This window comes from Bos grunniens, chromosome 6 (genome assembly GCF_055505025.1).
Source record: "Bos grunniens cultivar Pamir isolate PY7600 chromosome 6, Bosgru_T2T1.0, whole genome shotgun sequence".
NCBI classification, from domain to species: Eukaryota; Metazoa; Chordata; class Mammalia; order Artiodactyla; family Bovidae; genus Bos; species Bos grunniens.
Window position 1 is genome coordinate 34,478,871 of NC_141170.1, and position 22,406 is coordinate 34,501,276.

General features: G+C 37.6%; 1 protein-coding gene across 1 annotated transcript in view; it reads left to right on the forward strand.

The window, feature by feature from the left end:
• The window catches only part of UBA6 (ubiquitin like modifier activating enzyme 6), an 87,277-nt gene that overhangs the window by 13,810 nt on the left and 51,061 nt on the right, over positions 1-22,406 (forward strand). The window contains exons 3-7 of the mRNA XM_086405579.1: positions 10,676-10,770; positions 11,289-11,317; positions 13,479-13,573; positions 14,114-14,225; positions 21,880-21,960. Coding sequence (XP_086261705.1) covers positions 10,676-10,770; positions 11,289-11,317; positions 13,479-13,573; positions 14,114-14,225; positions 21,880-21,960 — 412 coding nt within the window. The remainder of the gene's footprint in view (positions 1-10,675; positions 10,771-11,288; positions 11,318-13,478; positions 13,574-14,113; positions 14,226-21,879; positions 21,961-22,406) is intronic.

Consider the following 22,406-nt stretch of genomic DNA (forward strand, 5'->3'; position numbering starts at 1 on the left):
ACTTCACTCTGTATAATAGGCTCCAGTTTCATCCACCTCATTAGAACTGATTCAAATGTATTCTTTTTAATGGCTGAGTAATACTCCATTGTGTATATGTACCACAGCTTTCTTATCCATTCATCTGCTGATGGACATCTAGGTTGCTTCCATGTCCTGGCTATTATAAACAGTGCTGCGATGAACATTGGGGTACACGTGTCTCTTCCCCTTCTGGTTTCCTCAGTGCGTATGCCCAGCAGTGGGATTGCTGGATCATAAGGCAGTTCTATTTCCAGATTTTTAAGGAATCTCCACACTGTTCTCCACAGTGGCTCTACTAGTTTGCATTCCCACCAACAGTGTAAGAGGGTTCCCTTTTCTCCACACCCTCTCCAGCATTTATTGCTTGTAGACTTTTGGATCGCAGCCATTCTGACTGGCATGAAATGGTACCTCGTGATCTTTTTCTTATTTCTTAAAGTAGAAGTTGAGATCGTTGATTTTTGAGACCTTAAGTGTCTTACTTAGTTTCCAGATATTAAGGAATTTTTTTTCAGAGATCTTTCTGTTGCTGATCTGTAATCATTCCAGTGTTATCAGGAAACATACTTTGTGTGACTTAAATTTTTTAAAGTTTTTTTAGTGGAAAATATGGTCTATCTTGGTCAATGTTCTGTGTACATTTGGAAAGAATATGTATTCTGTGATGTACTGGATTGTCCTATCAATGTCAATTAGATCAAATTGATTAATAGTGTTGTTCAGCTGTTCTGAAACATTACTGATTTTCTGTCTATTCTTTATACCAATTGTTAAGAGATGGATATTGTCCATAATTTCCTATTTGTGTATTTCATACTTCAGTTCTACCAGTTTTTGTATCACATAGTTTGTTGCTGTGTTATTAGTGCATAAACATTTAGAATTGTTATGTCTCCTTGATGTATTGACCCTTTTATCATTATGAAGTGCCCCTTTATCCTGGTAGTTTTGTTTGCTCTGAAATCTGTTTGTCTGGTATTAAAATAGTCTGCTTTTCCCTTGATTATTGGTATCATGATATCTTTTTCCACCCTTTTACTTTACTTTTTTGTGTTTATTTAAGTGGGCCTCCTTGTAGATAGAATATAATTGGGTTTTTCTCTTTATTCAGCATGACACTCTTTTAGAGGCATGGTTGCACCATGTATATTTAACATGTGACATGGGAGATCTTAGTTCCCTAACTTTCCCCCCCAGCAGAAATGCAGAGTCTTAATCACTGGACCACCAAGAAAGTTCTATTGACACTATTTCTGCTATTTGTTTTCTAATTGCCTAATTTGTCTGTTACTGGTATACCTTTTCTCTCTCTCTTTTTGTTGAATAATTGAGCATTTAAGTTATATTTTATCTTCTTTACTGACATGTTGCAGTTGTAACATCTTATCCCTCAGTATCCATGGGGTATCCATTCCAGGAGCCTCCATGTGTACCAAAATATATGAATGCTCAAGCCTTTTGCATCAAGTGGTATGATATAATGAATACAGTTGGCTGTCCATGTCCTCGGGCTTCCCTGTGACTCAGCTGGTAAAGAGGTCGCCTGCAGTGTGGGAGACCTGGGTTCGATCCCTGGGTTGGGAAGATCCCCTGGAGAAGGGAAAAGCTATCCACTCCAGTATTCTGGCCTGGAGAATTCCATGGACTGTATAGTCCATGGGGTCACAGACTCGGACATAGCTGAGCGACTTTGACTAACATCCATGTCTTTGGGGCTGAGTATATATTTTTTGGAAAAAAAAAAATCCACATATAAGTGGACCCACACAGTTCAAACCTATGTTTGAGAGTCAGCTGTACTTTCTTTTGCTTTGTTTAGTGATTCAGTTCAGTCTCTCAGGTGTGCCCGACTCTGTGACCCCATGGACTACAGCATGCCAGGCTTCCCTGTCCATCACCAACTCCAGGAACCTAATCAAACTCATGTGCATCGAGTCAGTGATGCCATCCATCCATCTCATCCTCTGTCGTCTGCTTCTCCTCCTGCCTTCAGTCTTTCCCAGTATCAGGGTCTTTTCCAGTGAGTCAGTTCTTCGCATCAGGTGGCCAAAGTATTGGAGTTTCAGCTTCAGCATCTGTCCTTCCAATGATTATTCAGAACTGATTTTCTTCAGGATTGACTGGTTTGATCTCTTTGTAGTCCAAGGGACTCTCAAGAATCTTCTCCAACGCCTCAGTTCAAAAGCATCAATTCTTCGGTGCTCTAAAGGATGAGATGGCTGGCTGGCATCACCGACTCGATGGACATGAGTTTGCGTAAACTCCGGGAGTTGGTCATGGACAGGGAGGCCTAGTGTGCTTGCGATTCACGGGGTCGCAAAGATTCGGACATGACTGAGCGACTGAACTGAACTGAACTAGCTTTCTGTATAGTCCAGTTCTCACATCCATACATGACTACTGCAAAATCATAGCTTTGACTAGATGGAAAGTAATTACTTTATGGTTTATAGTATAAATCTCTACAGCGTGTATTCAGATCTAACATCACGTTCTGTATGGTATAAGAAAGTTACACCAGTGTTCTTCTGTTTCTCTTTTTCCAGGATTTGAGTTATCATTGTCTTAAAATTTTACTTTTACATAATGCTATAAACTCACAATTGGAGAAGGAGATGGCAACCACTCCAGTGTTCCTGCCTGGAGAATCCCAGGGACGGGGGAGCCTGGTGGGCTGCCGTCTATTGGGTCGCACAGAGTCGGACACGACTGAAGCAACTTAGCAGCAGCAGCGTAAACTCACAATACATTACTGTTTTTGGCTTAACCAGTCAATTATCTCTAAAAGATATTTTAAAAATAAAGGAAACAGGGTTTTGTCATTTCTGATGTTCTCTATTCCTTTGTGTAAATTAAGATTTCCATCTAATATCGTTTTCTTCTGCCTGAGGATTTACTTTGACATTTCTTATAGTGAAAGTCTGCCAGCAATGAATTCTTTCAGTTGTTATATGTCTGATGACGTCTTTATTTCCTTTTTTTGAAACTGAGTATAGAAATTTAGGTTGACAGTGTCTTCCTTTCAATATTTTAAAAATGTGCCATTGTCATCCAGTTTGTACTGCTTCCTGGGAGAAAATCAGTTGTCATTCTTACCTTTCCTCTGTAAATTGCATGATCTGTTTTCTCTGATTATTTTTAATATTTTCTCTTCATCCCTGGTTTTAAACAATTACGATATCCCTTAGTGTAGTTTTCTCTTTACGTTTTGTTCTTTGTTTGCATCATGGTCTGTGAGTTTGTTGTGCTCCTAGAAAAATTTTAACTGCTTAGTTCTTCAAGGGACCTCAGTTTCACATAGACCAACTGAAGTTGTCCCACAGCTCACTTAAGCTTTTTTGGTTTTGGAAGGTTTTTATCCTCCAGTTTTGTTTTGTTTCATTTCTGTTTTTCATTTTTTAAAGTCTGTTGCTGTGTCTTCAGGTTCACTTCTGCAGTGTTGAATCTGTTGTTAATTCCACTCAAAGTGTTTTTCATCTTACATTTTATAGTTTTCATCTCTGGAAGTTTTGCTGCTTCTTGAGCATATGAATTATATTTTTGACTGTTTTAGTCTTTGTCCACACATTCTATCATATGTCATTTCTAAGTCTCTTCTATTGATTTTTCTATCTAGAGTTGTATTTCCTGCTTTTTTTGCATATCTAGTTTTTTTTTTTTTAGTGTATGTTAGACATTATGAATTTTACCTTTTTGGGTGTTGAATTATCTAGAATTCCTTTAAATATTCTTGAGCTTTTTCAAGGACACAGTTAAATTACTTGAAAACAAGTTTATTTTTTTCAAGGCTTACTTTTAAGCTTTGCTAGGTAAGACCAGAGAAGACTCAATTTTGAGGCTACTTGCCCCCCAGTACTGATATAATACTCTTTTCTATTTTATCCAGCGCTATCTGTATTAAAAGGTTTTCCATTTGGCTGAAGAGGAACACAAACTGTCTTGGCCCTGTTTAAACAGTGATTGTTTCACTTGGACTTTTCATCTGGTTCTTTCCCTAGCTTGAGGTTGTTTCCTCCCCTAACTTGGCTGAAGAATCGAGAACAGCCTGTCCGGCATTCTCTCTGTGCATCTGCTCACAAATTCTAGCCTTGAATTCACACCCTGTTCTCTTCAGTTTAAGAAGACCACCAAGCTTTTTTTGAGTTTCCCTTCCTGCTCTACCTTCTGAAAACTCTGGGCAGTGGCTAGGGCAATCATAAAGCTCACCTCAATTGTTTTTCTTCTCTGAGATTATTGTCCTGAGTTGCCTATTGTCCGGTGTCTGAATTGTTTCATTTATATTGTCCATTTTTCAGTTCTTTAAGGCAGGAAGAGGATAAATCTGTTCCCCCTTATTTAACTAAGGCCAGAAGTGGAAGTTTTATATATGTACCATGTATCTCTTATCTATCATTCTTTTTCATGCTTTTCTTTTTCCTAGCATAGAATGCTTTTCCTTCTTTGATTGATTTTTGACTCAAGTCTTCAGATTTCAACTTGGATGAACTTCATTTGTAAACTTGCCATAGCCTCCATTGATAGATACTCACTTCCTATTCTTTCAGGTTCCCTTAGCTTCTGATGCTTCTGTATGTAGTACTTAATAGTGGATTATTTGATTATTCCTCTCTCCCAATAACGTCACAGGCATCCTGCTAGGTATTTTACTTATTTTATCTTATTTAATTTAATCCTCACATTACCTCATGATGATGTTGCTGTTGTGATCCCCACACCATGCCAGTGCTTGGCTTGAAATAGATATTTTAATAAATCTATGAATGCCTGAAGGTAACTGAAGTATATCCAAAAGAAAGTGATTAGAGTGTTGATGGGGACTCAAAATGATGTCATGTTTGGAATTGTTTAAGGAACTGGAGATGTTTAGCCTAGAGAAAGAAGACTCTGGAACCTGAATACCATCTTCAAACGTTTGGAGGGCTGTCACATTGAAGAGGGATTAGACAAGTTCCCTATGACCCCAGGAGGTAAAATCAGGATTAGTGGTGAAAACTATAGGGAGATATAGTACCTTTGTAAAAGGGAGAATCTTTAATAAATAGGGTTCTCTAAAAGTCAAGTCAATAGCCTTGGAAATTTCTTTCTTTCCTGATACAGTTATTGATATATGCATGTCCGCTTAATACAGTCAGGTTTAGTATAACAATGGTGGGCTTGAAGTTACACTCTCAGCTCTTTAAATCCCACTTCATAGGATTTAAGTGTCAACTGCAGAGTACCTGACATTAACTAACATGGAGTAGGCACTTACTCAGTATACTTCCCCTTGGTAGCCAAACATTGAAAAGGCAGGTAATTTAGTTACCTGTTGAGAATTTGAGATTTTATGATTCTTTGAACAACCTTAGCTCGTGTATTTTAATTGTTTTCCTTTGTCTGGATGTTCTGGGTCATTTGTAACCATGTTTATGTCTTGGCTATTCATTATTTGCCTAAGTAGTCTTAAAAATAATTGATGAAGACAAGTGTGAAAAACATATTTTTTTAATGCAGTTCTTTGACTGTGAACACAGAAAAAGAATTCATGCCCTCTGCTTAGTAGAGCATAAAAGTGTTGTTCTTGTTGCCAGTTCATTTCTTTCATTAATTTAGCAGATAGGTTTTGTGTGTCTATTATGTGCCAGGCCCTGTTAGTCACTGGGGATACAGTAGCACATAAGGCAGGCTCTGTCTTAAGGAATCTACAATCTCCTAGGAAAAATAGGCAAATAAATAGTGAAAATACAGTGTGATAATTGTTATAATAAATTGAATGTGTAGTGTTATGATGCACAGAAAGATGATCCAACACTGTCTTAAGAAACTTAGGGGCATCAGGGAAAGCATCATGGGGAAAGTAACATGCAATTTGAGACCTGAGGACAAGGAGTTATTCAGGCATAAAATATTGGGAAAGAGGAATATTCCAGAAAAGTGTCTTAGCACCCTAAGAGAGTATACCATGTTTGGAGAACTGAAAGCCTTTAGTACACCTGGAACATGGAGTGTGATGGTAGAGTGACAAAAAATGAGACTGGAGAGCTGAGCAGAGACTAGATTATAAACAGCTTTGTGATAAATGGAGTCTCGACTTTATCATAAGGGAAATACAAAACCAACCAGAGTTTTTAAAGCAGGGAAATGATTTGACTGGATTTGTATTCAAAAATTGAAATTCATGCCATCTTTTTTAGTTGGAAGTTGATAATACTTAAAACTGAAAAATCAAGAAATAAAGTACAAACATGTTTATTGAGAAATATAGGGGTAAATATTAGAAGAAATAACTGAAAGAATTGAGGATGGCTGTTCTTAGGGCTTGGGAATTGGGTTATGGAAGAGTTAGGCCAGGAACTGATTTTTTTCCCTCCCTGTAAGACTTGTAGAATGATTTGCCTTTCTTAATCTACATTCGGTGTAGCATAGTGGTTAAGAATATGGATGCTAAGGCCAGACTGCCTGGGCTGAATCTTGCTTCCACTATTTATCAGTTGCTTAATTTCTCTGTGCTTAGGTTTTCCTCTCTAAAAATGGGAATAATAATAGAATTTTTGTAATTTTGTGAGGATTAATGAGTTAATACAAATAAAACTGTGGTGTGTAATAAACGCTGAGTGTTAGCTGTTATTCTCACATGTTAGCATGTTCAGGTACTGATACATAAGGAGAATAGACAAATTTGCAATCATAGTGGGCATTTTTTAAATGTTACTTTTAGTAATCAAGAAAACAGGCAAACAAAGTCTGAACAAATATAGAGTTCATCAACATGATTATTAAGATTACTCTAATGCACATGTAAGGAATGTTATATGTTAACAACTGTAGAGTACACATTCCTTTCAAGAATGGAACATTTGTAAAATTGACCAAAGAAATTCTCAAATATTAAAGTGTAAAATTTTGTAGATTGTGATGTCTGTTCACAGTGTATTTAAGCTAGAAGTCAATACAAAAAATAATTGTAAAATTCCTCATAAAGTTAGAAATTTAAAAATACACTTCAGGTGAATCCATAAGTCGAAAAAAGAATCATAATAAAAATTAAGAATAATCATTTAAAGTACTATGGATCAAAATTTGGTATGCTTTTTAAAATCATTTAAAGTTTTACATGTGTACTTTAGAAAAGAATATCTAAAGCTAAAGGAGTTTTTATTTCGAGAAACTCAAGGAAAAAGAGAAGTAGAATTATTAGTATAGGAAACATTTCAAAAGCCAAGTGCACAGGCAGCAGCCAGGGGCTAGCGCCCAAAGCAGGGTAAAGATCAGGCCTACTGTGTTAACTTTTTTCAGCACATTCAGTTCAGTTCAGTCGCTCAGTTGTGTTGCTCAGTTGTGTCCGACTCTTTGTGACCCCATGGAATGCAGCACTCCAGGCTTCCCTGTCCATCACCAACTTCCGGAGCTTACTCCAACGCATATACGTTGAGTCAGTGATGCTGTCCAACCATCAAATCGTCTGTCCTTCCCTTTGCCTCCTGCCTTCGATCTTTGCCAGAATCAGGGTATTTTCAAATGAGTCAGTTCTTCACAGCAGGTGGCCAGAGTATTGGAGTTTCAGCTTCAGCATCAGTCCTTCCAATGAATATTCAGGACTGATTTCCTTTAGGATGGACTGGTTGGATCTCCTTGCTATCCAAGAGACAAGAGTCTTCTCCAGCACCACAGTTCGAAAGCATCAGTTCTTTGGCACTCAGCTTTCTTTATAGTCCAACTCTGACATCCCTACATGACTACTGGAAAAACCATATCTTTGATTATATGGACCTTTGTTGGCAAAGTAATGTCTCTGCTTTTCAATCTGCTGTCTGTGTTGGTCATAGCTTTCTTCCAAGAAACAAGTGTCTTTTAATTTCATGGCTGCAGTCACCATCTGCAGTGACTTTGCAGCCCAGAAAAGTAGTCTCTCACTGTTTCCCCATCTATTTGCCATGGAATGATGGGACCAGATGCCATATTTTAGTTTTCTGAATGTTGAGTTTTAAGCCAACTTTTTCCACTCTCCTCTTTGACTTTCATCAAGAGGCTTTTTAGTTCCTCTTCACTTTCTGCCATAAGGGTGGTGTTATCTGCATATCTGAGGTTATTGATATTTCTCCCAGCAGTCTCGATTCCAGCTTGTGCTTCATCCAGCCCAGCGTTTTTTATGATGTACTCTGCATGTAAGTAAAATAAACAGGGTGACAATATACAGCCTTGAAGTACTCCTTTTTTGGTTTGGAACCAGTCTGTTGTTCCGTGTCCAGTTCTAACTGTTGCTTCTTGACTTGCATACCGATTTCTCAGGAGGCAGGTCAGGTGGTCTGGTGTTCCCATCTATTGAAGAATTTTTCACAGTTTATTGTGATCTACACAGTCAAAGACTTTGGCATAGTCAGTAAAGCAAACACAGATGTTTTTCTGGTACTCTCTTGCTTTTTCCATGATCCAGCGGATGTTGGCAATTTGATCTCTGGTTCCTCTGCCTTTTCTAATCCAGTTTGAACATCTGGAAGTTCACGGTTCATGTACTGTTGAAGTCTGGATTGGAGAATTTTGAGCATTACTTTGCTAGTGTGTGAGATGAGTGCAATTGTGCAGTAGTTTGAGCATTTTTTGGTATTGCCTTTCTTTGGGATTGGAATGAAAACTGATCTTTTCCAGTCCTGTGGCCACTGCTGAGTTTTCCAAATTTGTTGGCGTATTGAGTGCAGCACTTTCACATTGAGTTTCACATTGAATTTTCATATTGAGTTTCAGCACACTAAGGATGTGAAAATTTGGGGACTTTTTTACACTGCCAAGCAGGATGTCAACTGATACATCCACTTTGGAAATTATTCTGGTATTACCTAATAGTTAACTTTGCATTTTCTTTCATCAGTATATGCTATAGAAACTACTACATGTGTACCGTGAGACATATATAAGTGTACTCATAGTCTTCTTATTGGTAACCATCCAAAACTGTGGAATTGCTAAATTATGGTATATCACAATAGAATAGTATAATACAAAGAACGCAATATGAAGTGAAAATAAACAGTTGCCTTGATATGAATAACTCTGACAAGTATTCAAAATGACCCAGTTTAAATAAAGTTCCAAAACAGACAAACCTTAAATATATTGTTTAGGGGTACAGAAGTAAAGGTTGTAAGACTTTATAGTATACTTTTCCATATATACTATGTAAATGTTCAGTAAGTATTTCATAAATAAATGAATCAGTTTTATCTCTGAAGCAAAAATGGTGACTATCAATTTAAAAAGTCTAATAGAGAACAGACTGTGATTACCATGATGAAGGGATGGATTGGAAGTTTGGGATTAGTAGATGCAAACTATTACATACAGAATGGTTAAACCACAAGTTCATACTGTAGAGCACAGGGAACTATATTCAGTATCCTGTAATAAAGCATAATGGAAAAGAATATATAACTGAATCACTTTGCTGTATAGCAGAAACTAACATTGTAAATTAACTATATTTCAATAAAATAAACTTTTAAAAATAAAAGTCTAGTAGATTTTATCATTCATTGTAGGGAATAAGGATGAAAATAATAATAATAATAGCTTGTGTTTATAAAGTTTCTTTCTACTAGACAGGTGACCCCTTTTCAGGCATTTATATTGAATATCAGTAGCTAAATATAGATATTAAACGAACATATCTTAAACCAGCATGTGTGTGTGTGTGTGGGTGTGAATTCCAAAAGAAATACTTAAAACCCAAGGAGTTCTGGAATTATTTACTTACACTGAACTCATCTTTCAGAATGATTCTGGTAAGAATCCATTGGCATGCTCCTGTCTTCAGAATCTAGTATAACATCGTTTATCAGTGTTCTTTGAAATAAACTCTTACTATTGACTTTATTACTATATCTGACATTTTTTTAATTGCCAACGTGTATTTTTTGAAATTCCCATTTTGACTCTAGGGGCTTCCCAGGTGGCTCATTGGTAAAGTATTTGCTTGCTAATGCCGGCGAGATGGGTTCAGTCCCTGGGTCAGGAAGATCCCCTGGAAAAGGAAATGGCAACTCACTCCAGTATTCTTGCCTAAAAAATACCATGGACAGAGGAGCCTGGAAGGCAACAGTCCAAAGGGTTGCAGAGAGTCAAACACAACTTAGTGACTACATAGCAGCAGCAGTAGCATTCTGATATTAGCCTGTGGCTATTAGGATGGATGACTTAATAAAGTCCTTTAAATAATTTGTCAGCTTTTATATTTAAAATAATGTTTAAAAACTGCTCAACTTTAAGTCATCTAAATTCCAAGGAGGGAAACAATTTTTTGCCTGATAAATCCTTTTCGTGGTGAAAGGCTTCAAGTGAAAGTGACAAACTCAAATGCTTGTAGTGGCCACAGAGGTGATAAATGAGAGAAGAAGGATGGGAACTTTGCCAAGTCCAGAGCACATGGTCCTCCCTCACTGAACAGGCAGCTCCTACTCAACCCCGTAGCCATGAGGGAATATGGGTTATGGTGCCAAATCTAATTTTTCAAAATATGTCATATATTTGGCAGTTAATTGAGGAATTTTAAGTACTGTGCAAGTGATCCAAAAAAAGTCTGTGGGCAGAATCTAGCCACCAGGGTATTAGCTTGCAAATAACTGGAAAAGGATATACAATTTTGGTGAAATAATTTATTTTTGTTGTGTTTTACATGTAGTCGACAGAGGTATGTTCTTGGAGACACAGCAATGCAGAAGATGGCCAAGTCCCATGTTTTCTTAAGTGGTATGGGTGGTCTTGGTTTGGAAATTGGTAAGCAATATTTTTGTTCATAATTTTATATGATGCTTTTGAGCAACATAATTTAAATAATTTAATTCCTTTCCCTTGTATTATTTTCTATAAAAGAAGTTAGATCCAAAATCTTGATCAGATTCAATTTTTATTTATTATTTATTTTTTTGGCAAGACTATTTCACGTTCTTCCATGAGAAACCAGTTATGACTCTCTTGCTTCTCTTTTGGTGTTGTTAATAGCTGTAAATGATCTTTTTCTGTATCCATTAATTATGGTAGAGAGCACACACATATTCATAACAGCATGTCTGGAAGTGTACACTGAAATTTTAAGAGTGATTATCTCAGTGTGGTTTGATTATGGAAATCAAATTTTATTTTTATTCCTTTTTGTTCATCTCTGTTTTCTAAGAAACTGATATTTTTAAAGTAGTAAAAGAGTTAAAATTAGTCAGAGATATGAACAGACTCCATGAAAACATATCTAATATACAATTCCTAATATTAAGCTATTTTTTTTCCCCCCTTTATAGCAAAGAATCTTGTTCTTGCAGGGATTAAGGTAAGTGGGTAAATGTCCTTCATAAGAAGAATTACTTTTATGAACTCTTTTTCCCCTCATCGGTAGTGATAATATTATTTATACTTTGGCTTAATTATTGCTTCTTCATTTAGTAGAAAAATTGTCTTAATTCTCTATTTTCCTTTTTTAATAATACTTTTTATTATAGAAAGTGTCAAAATTATACTAAAAAAAACCGAATAGTTTTAGCAAACCCCATGTACACATCTCATACGTGCAGCTATCAGCTCATAGAGAAATTTGTTTCACGTATCTCATTCCCCACTGCCCCCTAACTGCCCAGTTATTTGATATAAATTTCAGAAATCCTATTACGTTGTTCTTAAGGTATTTTAGTACATAGCTTTAAAATATAAGGGTGTTTTTTGAAAACAGCTACATTATCACTTTGACACCTAAAAACGTTAACATTTTAAAAATATCATTGTTATCGTCAAACAAAACTTAGCAATTTGAAATACAGCATTTATATCACTTTCTTTGGGTCAGGAATTAGATGTAACTTTGCTAATTCCTCTGGTTGAGCGTCTCTCACAAAGCTCCAGTCAACATATTGGCAGGGCCTGCAGTCATCTTGAGGCTGGGGAAAGGGTCTGCTTCCCAAGCTCACTCATGTAGTTATTGGTAGGATTCAGTGGCAAGGATGTGCCAGTTCACATTCCCACCTCAGTTCCTTGCTGGCTATTGATTGGAGGTCACCCTCAATTCCTTCCCATGTGGCCCTTGCCAGAGGGCAGCTCACAGTATGGCAGCTTGTTTCATCAGAGTAAGCAAGCAAAAGATAAGAAGGGTAATGTGTCAGGTCTTTTGTAACCTAATCTCTGAAGTGACATTCCATCACATATGCCATAGTCATTAAAGTCATTATAGTCACTTAGGAGATGAGATAACACAAAAGCCTGAATATCAAGAGGTATGAATCATTGGGGCTATCATAGAAGACTGCCTACCATAACCATCAAGTATCTAGTTAGAGTTCATATTTTCCTTTCTTTTATTTGATTTGTTCTAATCCGTATCCAGGTAAAGCCCATATACTGAACTTGGTTTCTTTTAATCAGTAGATCTCCCTTCCCTGATTTTGTTTTCTTCCTTGCAGTTTCACATGCCCACCAATAATGCCTGATTCACTTCACTCCCACCAATAGAGCATATTGTTAAACTTTTAGATTTATGCCATGCTGATGAATGAGAAAAGGTATTTCATTCTTGAGCAAAGTTGAACATGCTTAAATATTTTGACGGCCCCTACATATTTCTATTTTGGTATACCCTGTGTCCATATTTGTGGCTTGTAATATAAGTTAAAAATATCTTTTTTCCAGTTAGTATCTTTCTTACTTTAAACATGACCATTTGGAAAAGTTTGTTTATGTGAATTTTAAAAATTTTGTATGTATGTTGATTTATATGACATGCTACTTTCCTAAACTTAAATTCTCTTACTGTTTTTTAAAGTAGCTTTTCTCATAATACAAAGGTGCCATAATAATGTAAGTGCATGGTAATGTGCCTAATGTATTCATTTTTTAAAGTCAACTAGGGTTCAGTACTATCTGTAAAATACATACATACACACCCACAGCAAAATATAGTAAGTTTATATGGAATTACAATATGACCATCATGTTAATTATTATTGACTTAATTGAGAATTGTTATTGATAACTGTCATAAGTGGAAAGTATTGTTAATTCTTACTGTCATTAGTATACAGCTATTAATAGCTAGAAATATGGTTATATAAATGTCTTTGTAACTTGGAATTACAGTTTTACTATTTTAAGTAATCAAAACCCTGCTTTTAAGATTTATTTTAGCTCATTTCACAGTTGAATAATGAAGGTATGTTCAAGTTAATACAACATTGATCTCTGCAAAAAAATAATATACTGGCATTAAAAAATATGTTGTGTTTATAAAAGAAATAATACTAATAAAATAGTTTTTCCGTGATCTTTTCTGGATTTCTAGATGTCTATAGTCATATTATCTGTGAATGGATCTAACTGGATTTTAATTACTTTCTGTTGTCTAATTACACAGGCTAATAGTTCCAACCCAGTGTAAATAATATTGGAGATAGTGAACATCCTTGATTTACTCCTGACTTTAACAGATATTTTTCTCCTTTTTGAAGGCACTTACAATTCATGATACAGAAAAATGCCAAGCATGGGATCTAGGAACAAACTTCTTTCTCTGTGAAGATGATGTTGTTAATATAAGAAACAGGTGAAGATAGATATTTTGTTGTGTTATCATAGGATTTTTTTTTTTAATGTTGCAGTTACTTAGAACATTTTCTGAATCTAGAATACCAATTCAGTTTTAGCTATTTAACTCATCACCATAAATTCACTCTACCATAGACAAATAAGTACTGACATGTAAATATTTATGTTTCTCAAAATTTTAATATTGTCACATTGCTACTTAGGAATGAATTTCTTTGAGATTGTTAAAGTAGGTCTTTATTATTGCTCTGTTCTTAAGAAAATGAAGGAGCATTGGCCTATAAGGGTATGTATATTTTAAGATTGTGTGACTTACTCTGGAATATGACAGTGTGCTACATCTTAAGATTGTATAGTAAAAATAAGTCTAGCTTCTTTTCTTCCTCTCTAGTTTAAAATTCCCATTGAAATTTTGTAACATTTAGGTTTCTCTAATGTCTTCAAAGTGTCCAGATTTGAAGAATTGAATGTGTTTCTTGAACAAAAGAGTAGTAAAAGTCTTTTTTCTTTTTTGTATGTATGTGTTTTGTTTTTTTAGGGCTGAAGCTGTACTTCAACATATTGCAGAATTAAATCCATATGTTCATGTTACATCATCTTCTATTCCTTTAAATGAAACCACAGATCTCTCCTTTTTAGATAAATACCAGGTTAGTACTCCATTTTATATTAGATGTTATTGACAGATTCCAAGGTTAAAAGTTGGCTTAAAGCTCAACATTCAGAAAACGAAGATCATGGCATCCGGTCCCCTCACTTCATGGCAAATAGATGGAGAACCAGTGGAAACAGTGTCAGACTTTATGTTTTGGGGCTCCAAAATCACTACAGATGGTGATTGCAGCCATGAAATTAAAAGACACTTACTCCTTGGAAGGAAAGTTATGACCAACCTAGACAGCATATTAAAAAGCAGAGACATTACTTTGCCAACAAAGGTCTGTCTAGTCAAGGCTATGATTTTTCCAGTAATCATGTTTGGATGTGAGAGTTGGACTGTGAAGAAAGCTGAGCACCAAAGAATTGCTGCTTTTGAACTGTGGTGTTGGAGAAGACTCTTGAGACTCCCTTGGACTGCAAGGAGATCCAACCAGTCCATCCTAAAGGAAATCAGTCCTGAGTGTTCATTGGAAGGACTGATGTTGAAGCTGAAACTCCAATACTTTGGCCACCTGATGTGAAGAACTGACTCATTTGAAAAGACCCTGATGCTGGGAAAGATTGAAGTCAGGAGGAGAAGGGGACAACAGAGGATGAGATGGTTGGATGGCATCACCTACTCAATGGACATGAGTTTGCGTAAACTCCGGGAGTTGGTGATGGACAGGGAGGCCTGGCATGCTGCAGTCCATGGGGTCGCAAAGAGTCAGACGTGACTGAGCGACTGAACTGAACTGAAGGCAAATCATTAAGTATTAATAAAGTACTGATTTAATATAGTCTATTAAGTAGATCAAAAAATTCAGGTTAAAAGACTTAGAATAATACCTTTAAAGTGCTTTGTTTTAGGGCAAGGACCTAAGAATTACAAAGCAATTATATCAGTCAGCTATTTTCACAGTAACGTGCATGAGAAACTGCAAATTCAGTGGTTTATAGCAACATGCATTTCTTTCTCATGCTTCTGGATGTCAGTTGGAATTCAGCTGTTCTAGCTATACTTGAACTCCACAGTCTGAGTCCTGGTCTATGAACCTCTCTTCTGGGACCAGGAGGCTACCTGAGACATGGTCTCATACCAGTAGCAGAAATACAAAGGAGCAAGTGCCACGTTCCAAGCACATTTCAAACCTCTCTTTGTGTTACTTCCATTAATATTTTGTTGACCAGAGCAGGTCACATCGTCAAGTCCAAAGTAAAGGAGCAGGAAAGCACATTCTACTCTTCCTAAAGCCATGCTGCTGCTGCTAAGTTGCTTCAGTCGTGTCCGACTCTGTGCGACCCCATAGACGGCAGCCCACTAGGCTCCTCTGTCCCTGGGATTCTCCAGGCAAGAATACTGGAGTGGGTTGCCATTTCCTTCTCCAGTGTATGAAAGTGAAAAGTGAAAGTGAAGTTGCTCAGTCGTGCTCGACTGTTAGCGACCCCATGGACTGCAGCCCACCAGGCTCCTCCATCCATGGGATTTTCCAGGCAAAAGTCCTAAGGCCATAGGCAAAGAGTAATATATAGCCCAGGTACACAGAAGTAAATAATGTGGATCAACAGTTCAGTCTTCGTTAGGTAACAAATAAAAACAAAAATTCCCAACGCCTGGGATGTTCTGAAAGTGACTGCATTTTTTCCTGTGATATTATGATACCCATTGTCTAGGATAAAGCACTCCTGTGTTTCTTAAGATCTCAATACTTCTGACACTTGTGTGACTATATGTTTATGCCTTTTCCCCGTACACCAGGCAATTTTCCAACTCTGGACACCTAACTTGGTGTCCTTCAATTCTGTCTTGACACTCTGCCTGGAGAAGATAGTGTCAGATCCCACAGGTTAAGGACTCGGTGCTATAAGAACCCACATCCTCGAGCCCTTTTCTGATGCCAGTTGCAAATTCAGGTTGTTACATGTGCTTCTCAGAGCTGGCTATGAATCAGATGTTTTCACAACCCCCTCCTTAGGTTCAGTTAGTTTAGTAGAGCGGCACACAAACTCAGAAAAACAGTTTACTTACTAGATTATGAGTTTATTGTATTATAAAAGACTATGACTCAGGAACAGCCAGATAGAAGAGATGCCTAGGTCAGGGGATGGGGGGATGGGTGCCATGGGTGCCATGTTTCCATGGCCTCTCCAGTACGCCACCTTCCCAGTACCTCCACATGTTGAAGCCCCTGGTTCAAGGATTTTTATGGAGGCTTTATTATGTAAGCAAAAATGACTTATATATAATGTATACTTATATAAAAATGTATAATAGTATACATTGGCCATTGGTGATTAAGTCAGTTTCCAGCGCAGGAGGTCTGGGAGATAGGGCTGAAGGTTCTGAACCTTACAGCCTAAGGTTGGTTCCCCTAACAACCAGCCCCCATCCTTAGGGGCTTTCCAAAAGTAACTCATTAACATAAACTCAGGTGTGTCTGAAAGGACTTGTTATGAAAAACAAGACATTTACTTCACCTTTTTCACTGTGAAGATATGTCCCAAAGAACAAAACTAAATATTATAATGAAAGATGCCCCTGAGCTCTTACATAGGAAATCACGAGAGTAGTAACAACTATGTGCTAGGAACCTTGAATGAAGACAAAATATGTATTTCTTATGATAATGACAGTATCACACCCACTTAAAGATTATTGTAATTGTCCATTCTTGACTGGATAACTTGAAATCCATCCTGCTAGAGATATTTAATAGACTGTCTACAGTAGAATTACTTAATAGACTTCTTTTTCAGTGATTGCATGAGGTCAAAATGGTATAAGGGAAATGCTCAGAGACCAGAATTGAATAGATAATTAAAAGGAAACCAGTTAACTGTGGCTGTGTTCACTTTCTGGACAGAGTTTGCTTGTCTCAGTTACCACATTTCTTGGGAATTGGGAATGGTCACACAGAAACTAGATAAAAATTTGTCTGTATGAGATACAATATATAATTGAGGCCTACCACCTCTTTGTAACTCTCTGGAACCTCAGAAAGCTACACCCTTAATGAAAAGGTGTATTAGAACAATCTTTGACCATCAGAATAGAAAATTTGTCTATTTTCTCTTGTTGGTGTTTAGTCACTCGGTCGTGTCCAGCTCTTTAAAACCTCATGGACTGCAGCACGCCAGATTCCTCTTATCTTCTACTATGTCCCAGGGTTTGCTCAAATTCATGTTCACTGAGTCAGTGATTGTATCTAACCATCTCATCCTCTGCTGCCCCCTTCTTCTGTAGCTTTCAGTCTTTCCCAGCATCAATGTCTTTCCCATTGAATTGGCTCTTTGCATCAGGTGGCCAAAGTATTGGAGCTACAGCTTCAGCATCAGTCCTTCCAATGAATATTCAAGTTTGATTTCCTTTAGGATTGACTGGTTTGATGATCTTGCCGTCCAAGGGACTCTCAAGACTCCTCTCTAGCGCCACAGTTTGAAAGCAACAGTTCTTTGGCACTCAGCCTTCTTTATGGTCCAGCTCTCACATCCATACATGACTACTGGAAAAACCATAGCTTTGATTATAAGGATCTTTGTGATGTCTCTGCTTTTTAATATGCTGTCTAGGCTTGTCATAGTATTCCTTCCAAGGAGTAAGTGTCTTAATTTCATGGCTGCAGTCACCAACTGCAGTGATTTTGGAGCCTAGGAAGAGAAAATCTGTCTCTGCTTCTACTTTTTCCCCTTCTGTTTGCCATGAAATGATGGGGCCAGATGCCATGATCTTAGTTTTTTGAATGTTTAATTTCATGCCAGCTTTTTCACTCTGCTCTTTCCCACTTGTCAAGAAGCTTTTTAGTTACTCTACACTTTTTGCCATTAGGGCAGTATCATCTGCATATATGAGGTTGTTGATATTTCTCCTGGCAATCTTGATTCCAGCTTGTGATTCATCCAGCCCGACATTTCACTTGATGTACTCTACATATGGGTTTCCCAAGTGGTGGTGCTGCTCTTGCTGCTAAGTCACTTCAGTCATGTCCAACTCTGTGTGACCCCAGAGATGGCAACCCACCAGGCTCCCCCTGGGATTCTCCAGGCAAGAACACTGGAGTGGGTTGTCATTTCCTTTTCCAGTGCATGAAAGTGAAAGTGAAGTCTCTCAGTTGTGTCCCACTCCTAGTGACCCCATGGACTGCAGCCTACCAGGCTCCTCCGTCCATGGGATTTTCCAGGCAAGAGTACTGGAGTGGGTTGCCATTGCCTTCTCCTCCAAGTGGTGCAGTGGTAAAGAATTCTCCTAGCAATGCAGAGGACACCAGAGATGCAGATTTGATCCCTGGGTCAGGAATATTCCCTTGGAGTAGGAAATGACAACCCACTCTAGTATTTTTGCCTAGAAAATTCCATGGACAGAAGATCCTAACAGGCTACAGTCCATAACGTCTTAAAGAGTCAGACACAACTCAGCACATTAGCACAGCACATACTCTGCGTAGAAGTTAAATAAGGTGACAGTATACAGCCTTATCATACACCTTTCACAGTTTGGAACCAGTCAGTTGTTCCATGTCCAATTTAAACTGTTGCATCTTGACCCACATACAGATTTCTCAGAAGACAGGGAAGGTGGTCTGAAGCTCCCATCTCTAAGAATTTCCACGGTTTGTTGTGATTCACACAGAGCTCTCTGGAACTCTGGATTAAAAAAAAAAAAAAAAGATCTTCTCTGGGACTTCTTAACCATAGGCATGCCCTCACATAAGTTTGATATGAATTTAAATTTTCCAAGCTGAGAACTTAACGTTAAAACGTAGTACTGAGCTGGTGATGCACTGGAATGCCAGAAAGAAACAAAACTCAAAGATGTAGCAGCATATATCCTCAACCAAGCCACAGTTTATTCTAATGTGTAAAGCCCCTATGAGGCTGTGTTCATAATACAAAATAATAAGACAGGAAAAAGTTCAGCATGATCAAGAGTCAGTGGATATAGCAAACAATAGAGCTAAACCTCCAAGAATTTCAGATAATAGAATTATTGGATGGGGACTATAAAATGTTCAAACTAAATCTTATAAGAAGAGATTAAATATACAATATGAAAATAAGATACTAGTGAAAGCAGTTAGGCAGATATAACAAATAGAACTTTTTGAAATGGAAAAAATAGTCCTAAAAGTTAAAACTTAATGAGTAGATTAAACAGTGCATGTAAGAATTAATGGACTGAAGGATAGAGCTGAGGATATTTTTGAGACTACAGCATACAGAAAGAATATATGAAAGAAATTTAAAAAAATGATAGCTTGAGTAAAAAGCTCTAATTCATGGGGTTGGACTTCTAGAGAAAGGCTTATTCAAATAAACGGTGCTTGGGAATTTTCCAGCATTGGTGAAACACAGACCAGGCTCAGTAAGTACTGTTAGACTCAGTATGTACTGAGTCTAATAAGATTTGATTTTACCGAATTTGAAAGCTAATAAGTTAGCTTGTTACAGTTTCATGGATGCTAGCAGAAAACATGAGATTCCTGGGTCAGAGACTAAGGACTTAATTACTCCTGAGCTGGTAAGTGTGAGCATGACATTTGCCTTGTTTCCTCCTGCCTTCCTCCACATCTCCCCCGTGCTGTGCAGAGGGCTCAGTGGATGCCTGCACATGTGGTGAGTTCCTTTAGAAGAAAGGAACATTGAGCTTGGGGAACCTGCCTTTTTATAGCAAGCAATGAATAAGCTTGTTCTTTGTCCCAGGGGAGACATTATCTCATTTCTCAAGTTTGCACCAGGCGAATGCAATCCTGAGAAACAACCCACGTAAAGAATGGTCAGAGCCTTGCATTCATGGCAATACCAAGTGGGAGAGCTATGGAGAATTACCTCTCTGTAGGAAGCACATCGTGTTCTAAGCTAGATAAAACTAAATCCACACCCAGATAGATATTGGTAGTGAAAGTGAGTTATTCATTTCCTGGAAGCAGCATCAAGGAAAGCTCCAGACTGTGAGATTTGACCTGCTTTTGACATTTTTGATTGATAATTGACCGTAATAAAATATTTTGGCCTTTCATGAGTTTTTCAGATATGATAAAATCTGATTATAAAACTTAATTTGCTTATCTCACTGGGTGATGATAAAAAAGTAAGCATTGAAAATGATAATTTGCTATCTTAAATAACAGAACTTGGTTGTTTGACTAGTAACACTGTCGTAAAACAAAGATGTGATGTATATCTGTCGAATCTCAAAGCAACAGTTAGAACTGGACATGGAACAACAGACTGGTTCCAAATAGGAAAAGGAGTATGTCAAGTCTGTGTATTGTCACCCTGCTTATTTAACTTATATGCAGAGTACATCATGAGAAACGCTGGATTGGAAGAAGCACAAGCTAGAATAAGATTGCCGGGAGAAGTATCAATAACCTCAGATATGCAGATGACTCCACCCTTATGGCAGAAAGTGAAGAGGAACTCAAAAGCCTCTTGATGAAAGTGAAAGAAGAGAGTGAAGAAGTTGGCTTAAAGCTCAACATTCAGAAAACGAAGATCATGGCATCCGGTCCCATCACTTCGTGGGAAATAGATGGGGAAACAGTGGAAACAGTGTCAGACTTTTTTTGGGGGGGGCTCCAAAATCACTGTAGATGGTGACTGCAGCCATGAAATTAAAAGACGCTTACTCCTTGGAAGGAAAGTTATGACCAACCTAGATAGCATATTCAAAAGTAGAGACAATACTTTGCCAACAAAAGTCCGTCTAGTCAAGGCTATGGTTTTTCCATTGGTCATGTATGGATGTGAGAGTTGGACTGTGAAGAAGGCTGAGCGCCGAAGAATTGATGCTTTTGAAGTGTGGTGTTGGAGAAGACTCTTGAGAGTCCCTTGGACTGCAAGGAGATCCAACCAGTCCGTTCTGAAGGAGATCAGCCCTGGGATTTCTTTGGAGGGAATGATGCTGAAGCTGAAACTCCAGTACTTTGGCCAGCTCATGCGAAGAGTTGACTCATTGGAAAAGACTCTGATGCTGGGAGGGATTGGGGGCAGGAGGAGAAGGGGACGACATAGAATGAGATGGCTGGATGGCGTCACTGACTCGACGTGAGTCTGAGTGAACTCTGGGAGTTGGTGATGGACAGGGAGGCCTGGTGTGCTGCAATTCATGGGGTCGCAAAGAGTCAGACACAACTGAGTGACTGAACTGAACTTAAGCCAACTAATGTGTCTTTTTAAAAATGTAATTGTTATCCTTTTAAACTAGCATTTAATTTACACTCTGATGAGTAGCTTAGCAGCTCCATGGCAGTAACAGATAAAGTAAAATCTCCAATCATTTTGGATGCATATATACCATAGAGAATGTTAAGGTTTGCTTCTAATTGTGAAGTCTGTACTGGCAATTGAATTCAGTGTGGGCAGGTTTTTCCCTGTATGTACTATGCCATTTTATGTAAGGGACTTGAATGTCCACAGGTTTTGGTTCTGGAACCAATCCCACTGTAGATACCTAGAGATGTCAGTGTATGTTACTTTCACTTTTGCTGTTCTATATCTGTGAAGGTGTTAACCTTAAAATGGAATACAGTAGGTTAGTATTTTTTCCAAAGAAAACAATGTATTTTTAGCAGAGTGCAAACTGGGATGCTTCTGAGTTAGAAGTTGTGCACTACCAAAATAATTGTTTATTTTTTAACCTTTAATTTCTTGTATCCTTCTTAACAGTGTGTAGTATTGACGGAGATGAAACTTTCAGTGCAGAAGAAGATCAATGACTTCTGCCGCTCTCAGTGCCCTCCAATTAAGGTGATAATATCACTTAATAATGACACATAGTTTACCAAAGAAAATGCACTTTCACTATTAGAATTTGTAGCTTTTCAGTGAATTGCACAAGAAACTTCTTACATGAGTAATATTTTTAATTTTGATTTTCAAAGTGTGATCCAAGGACACTGAGGGTCCCTGAGATCCTTTCTTAGGGTCTGCAAAGTCAAACTATTTTTAAAATATTATTGAAATGTTATTTGCCTTTTTCACTTTGATTCTCTTATGGGGTGCAGTAGAGTTTCCAGAGTCTACTTGATGGTGATATCATTGCTCTAACAGCTGAAGGAATGTGTGTTTATGTTGGCTTTTCTTTCTAACGCAGTGATTATCAGTAGATTTAACCCACATAAACAAAAGCTCATTTGATTGTCAATAATTTTTAAGAACATGAAGGGATCATGAGACCAAAAAGAAAGAACTGT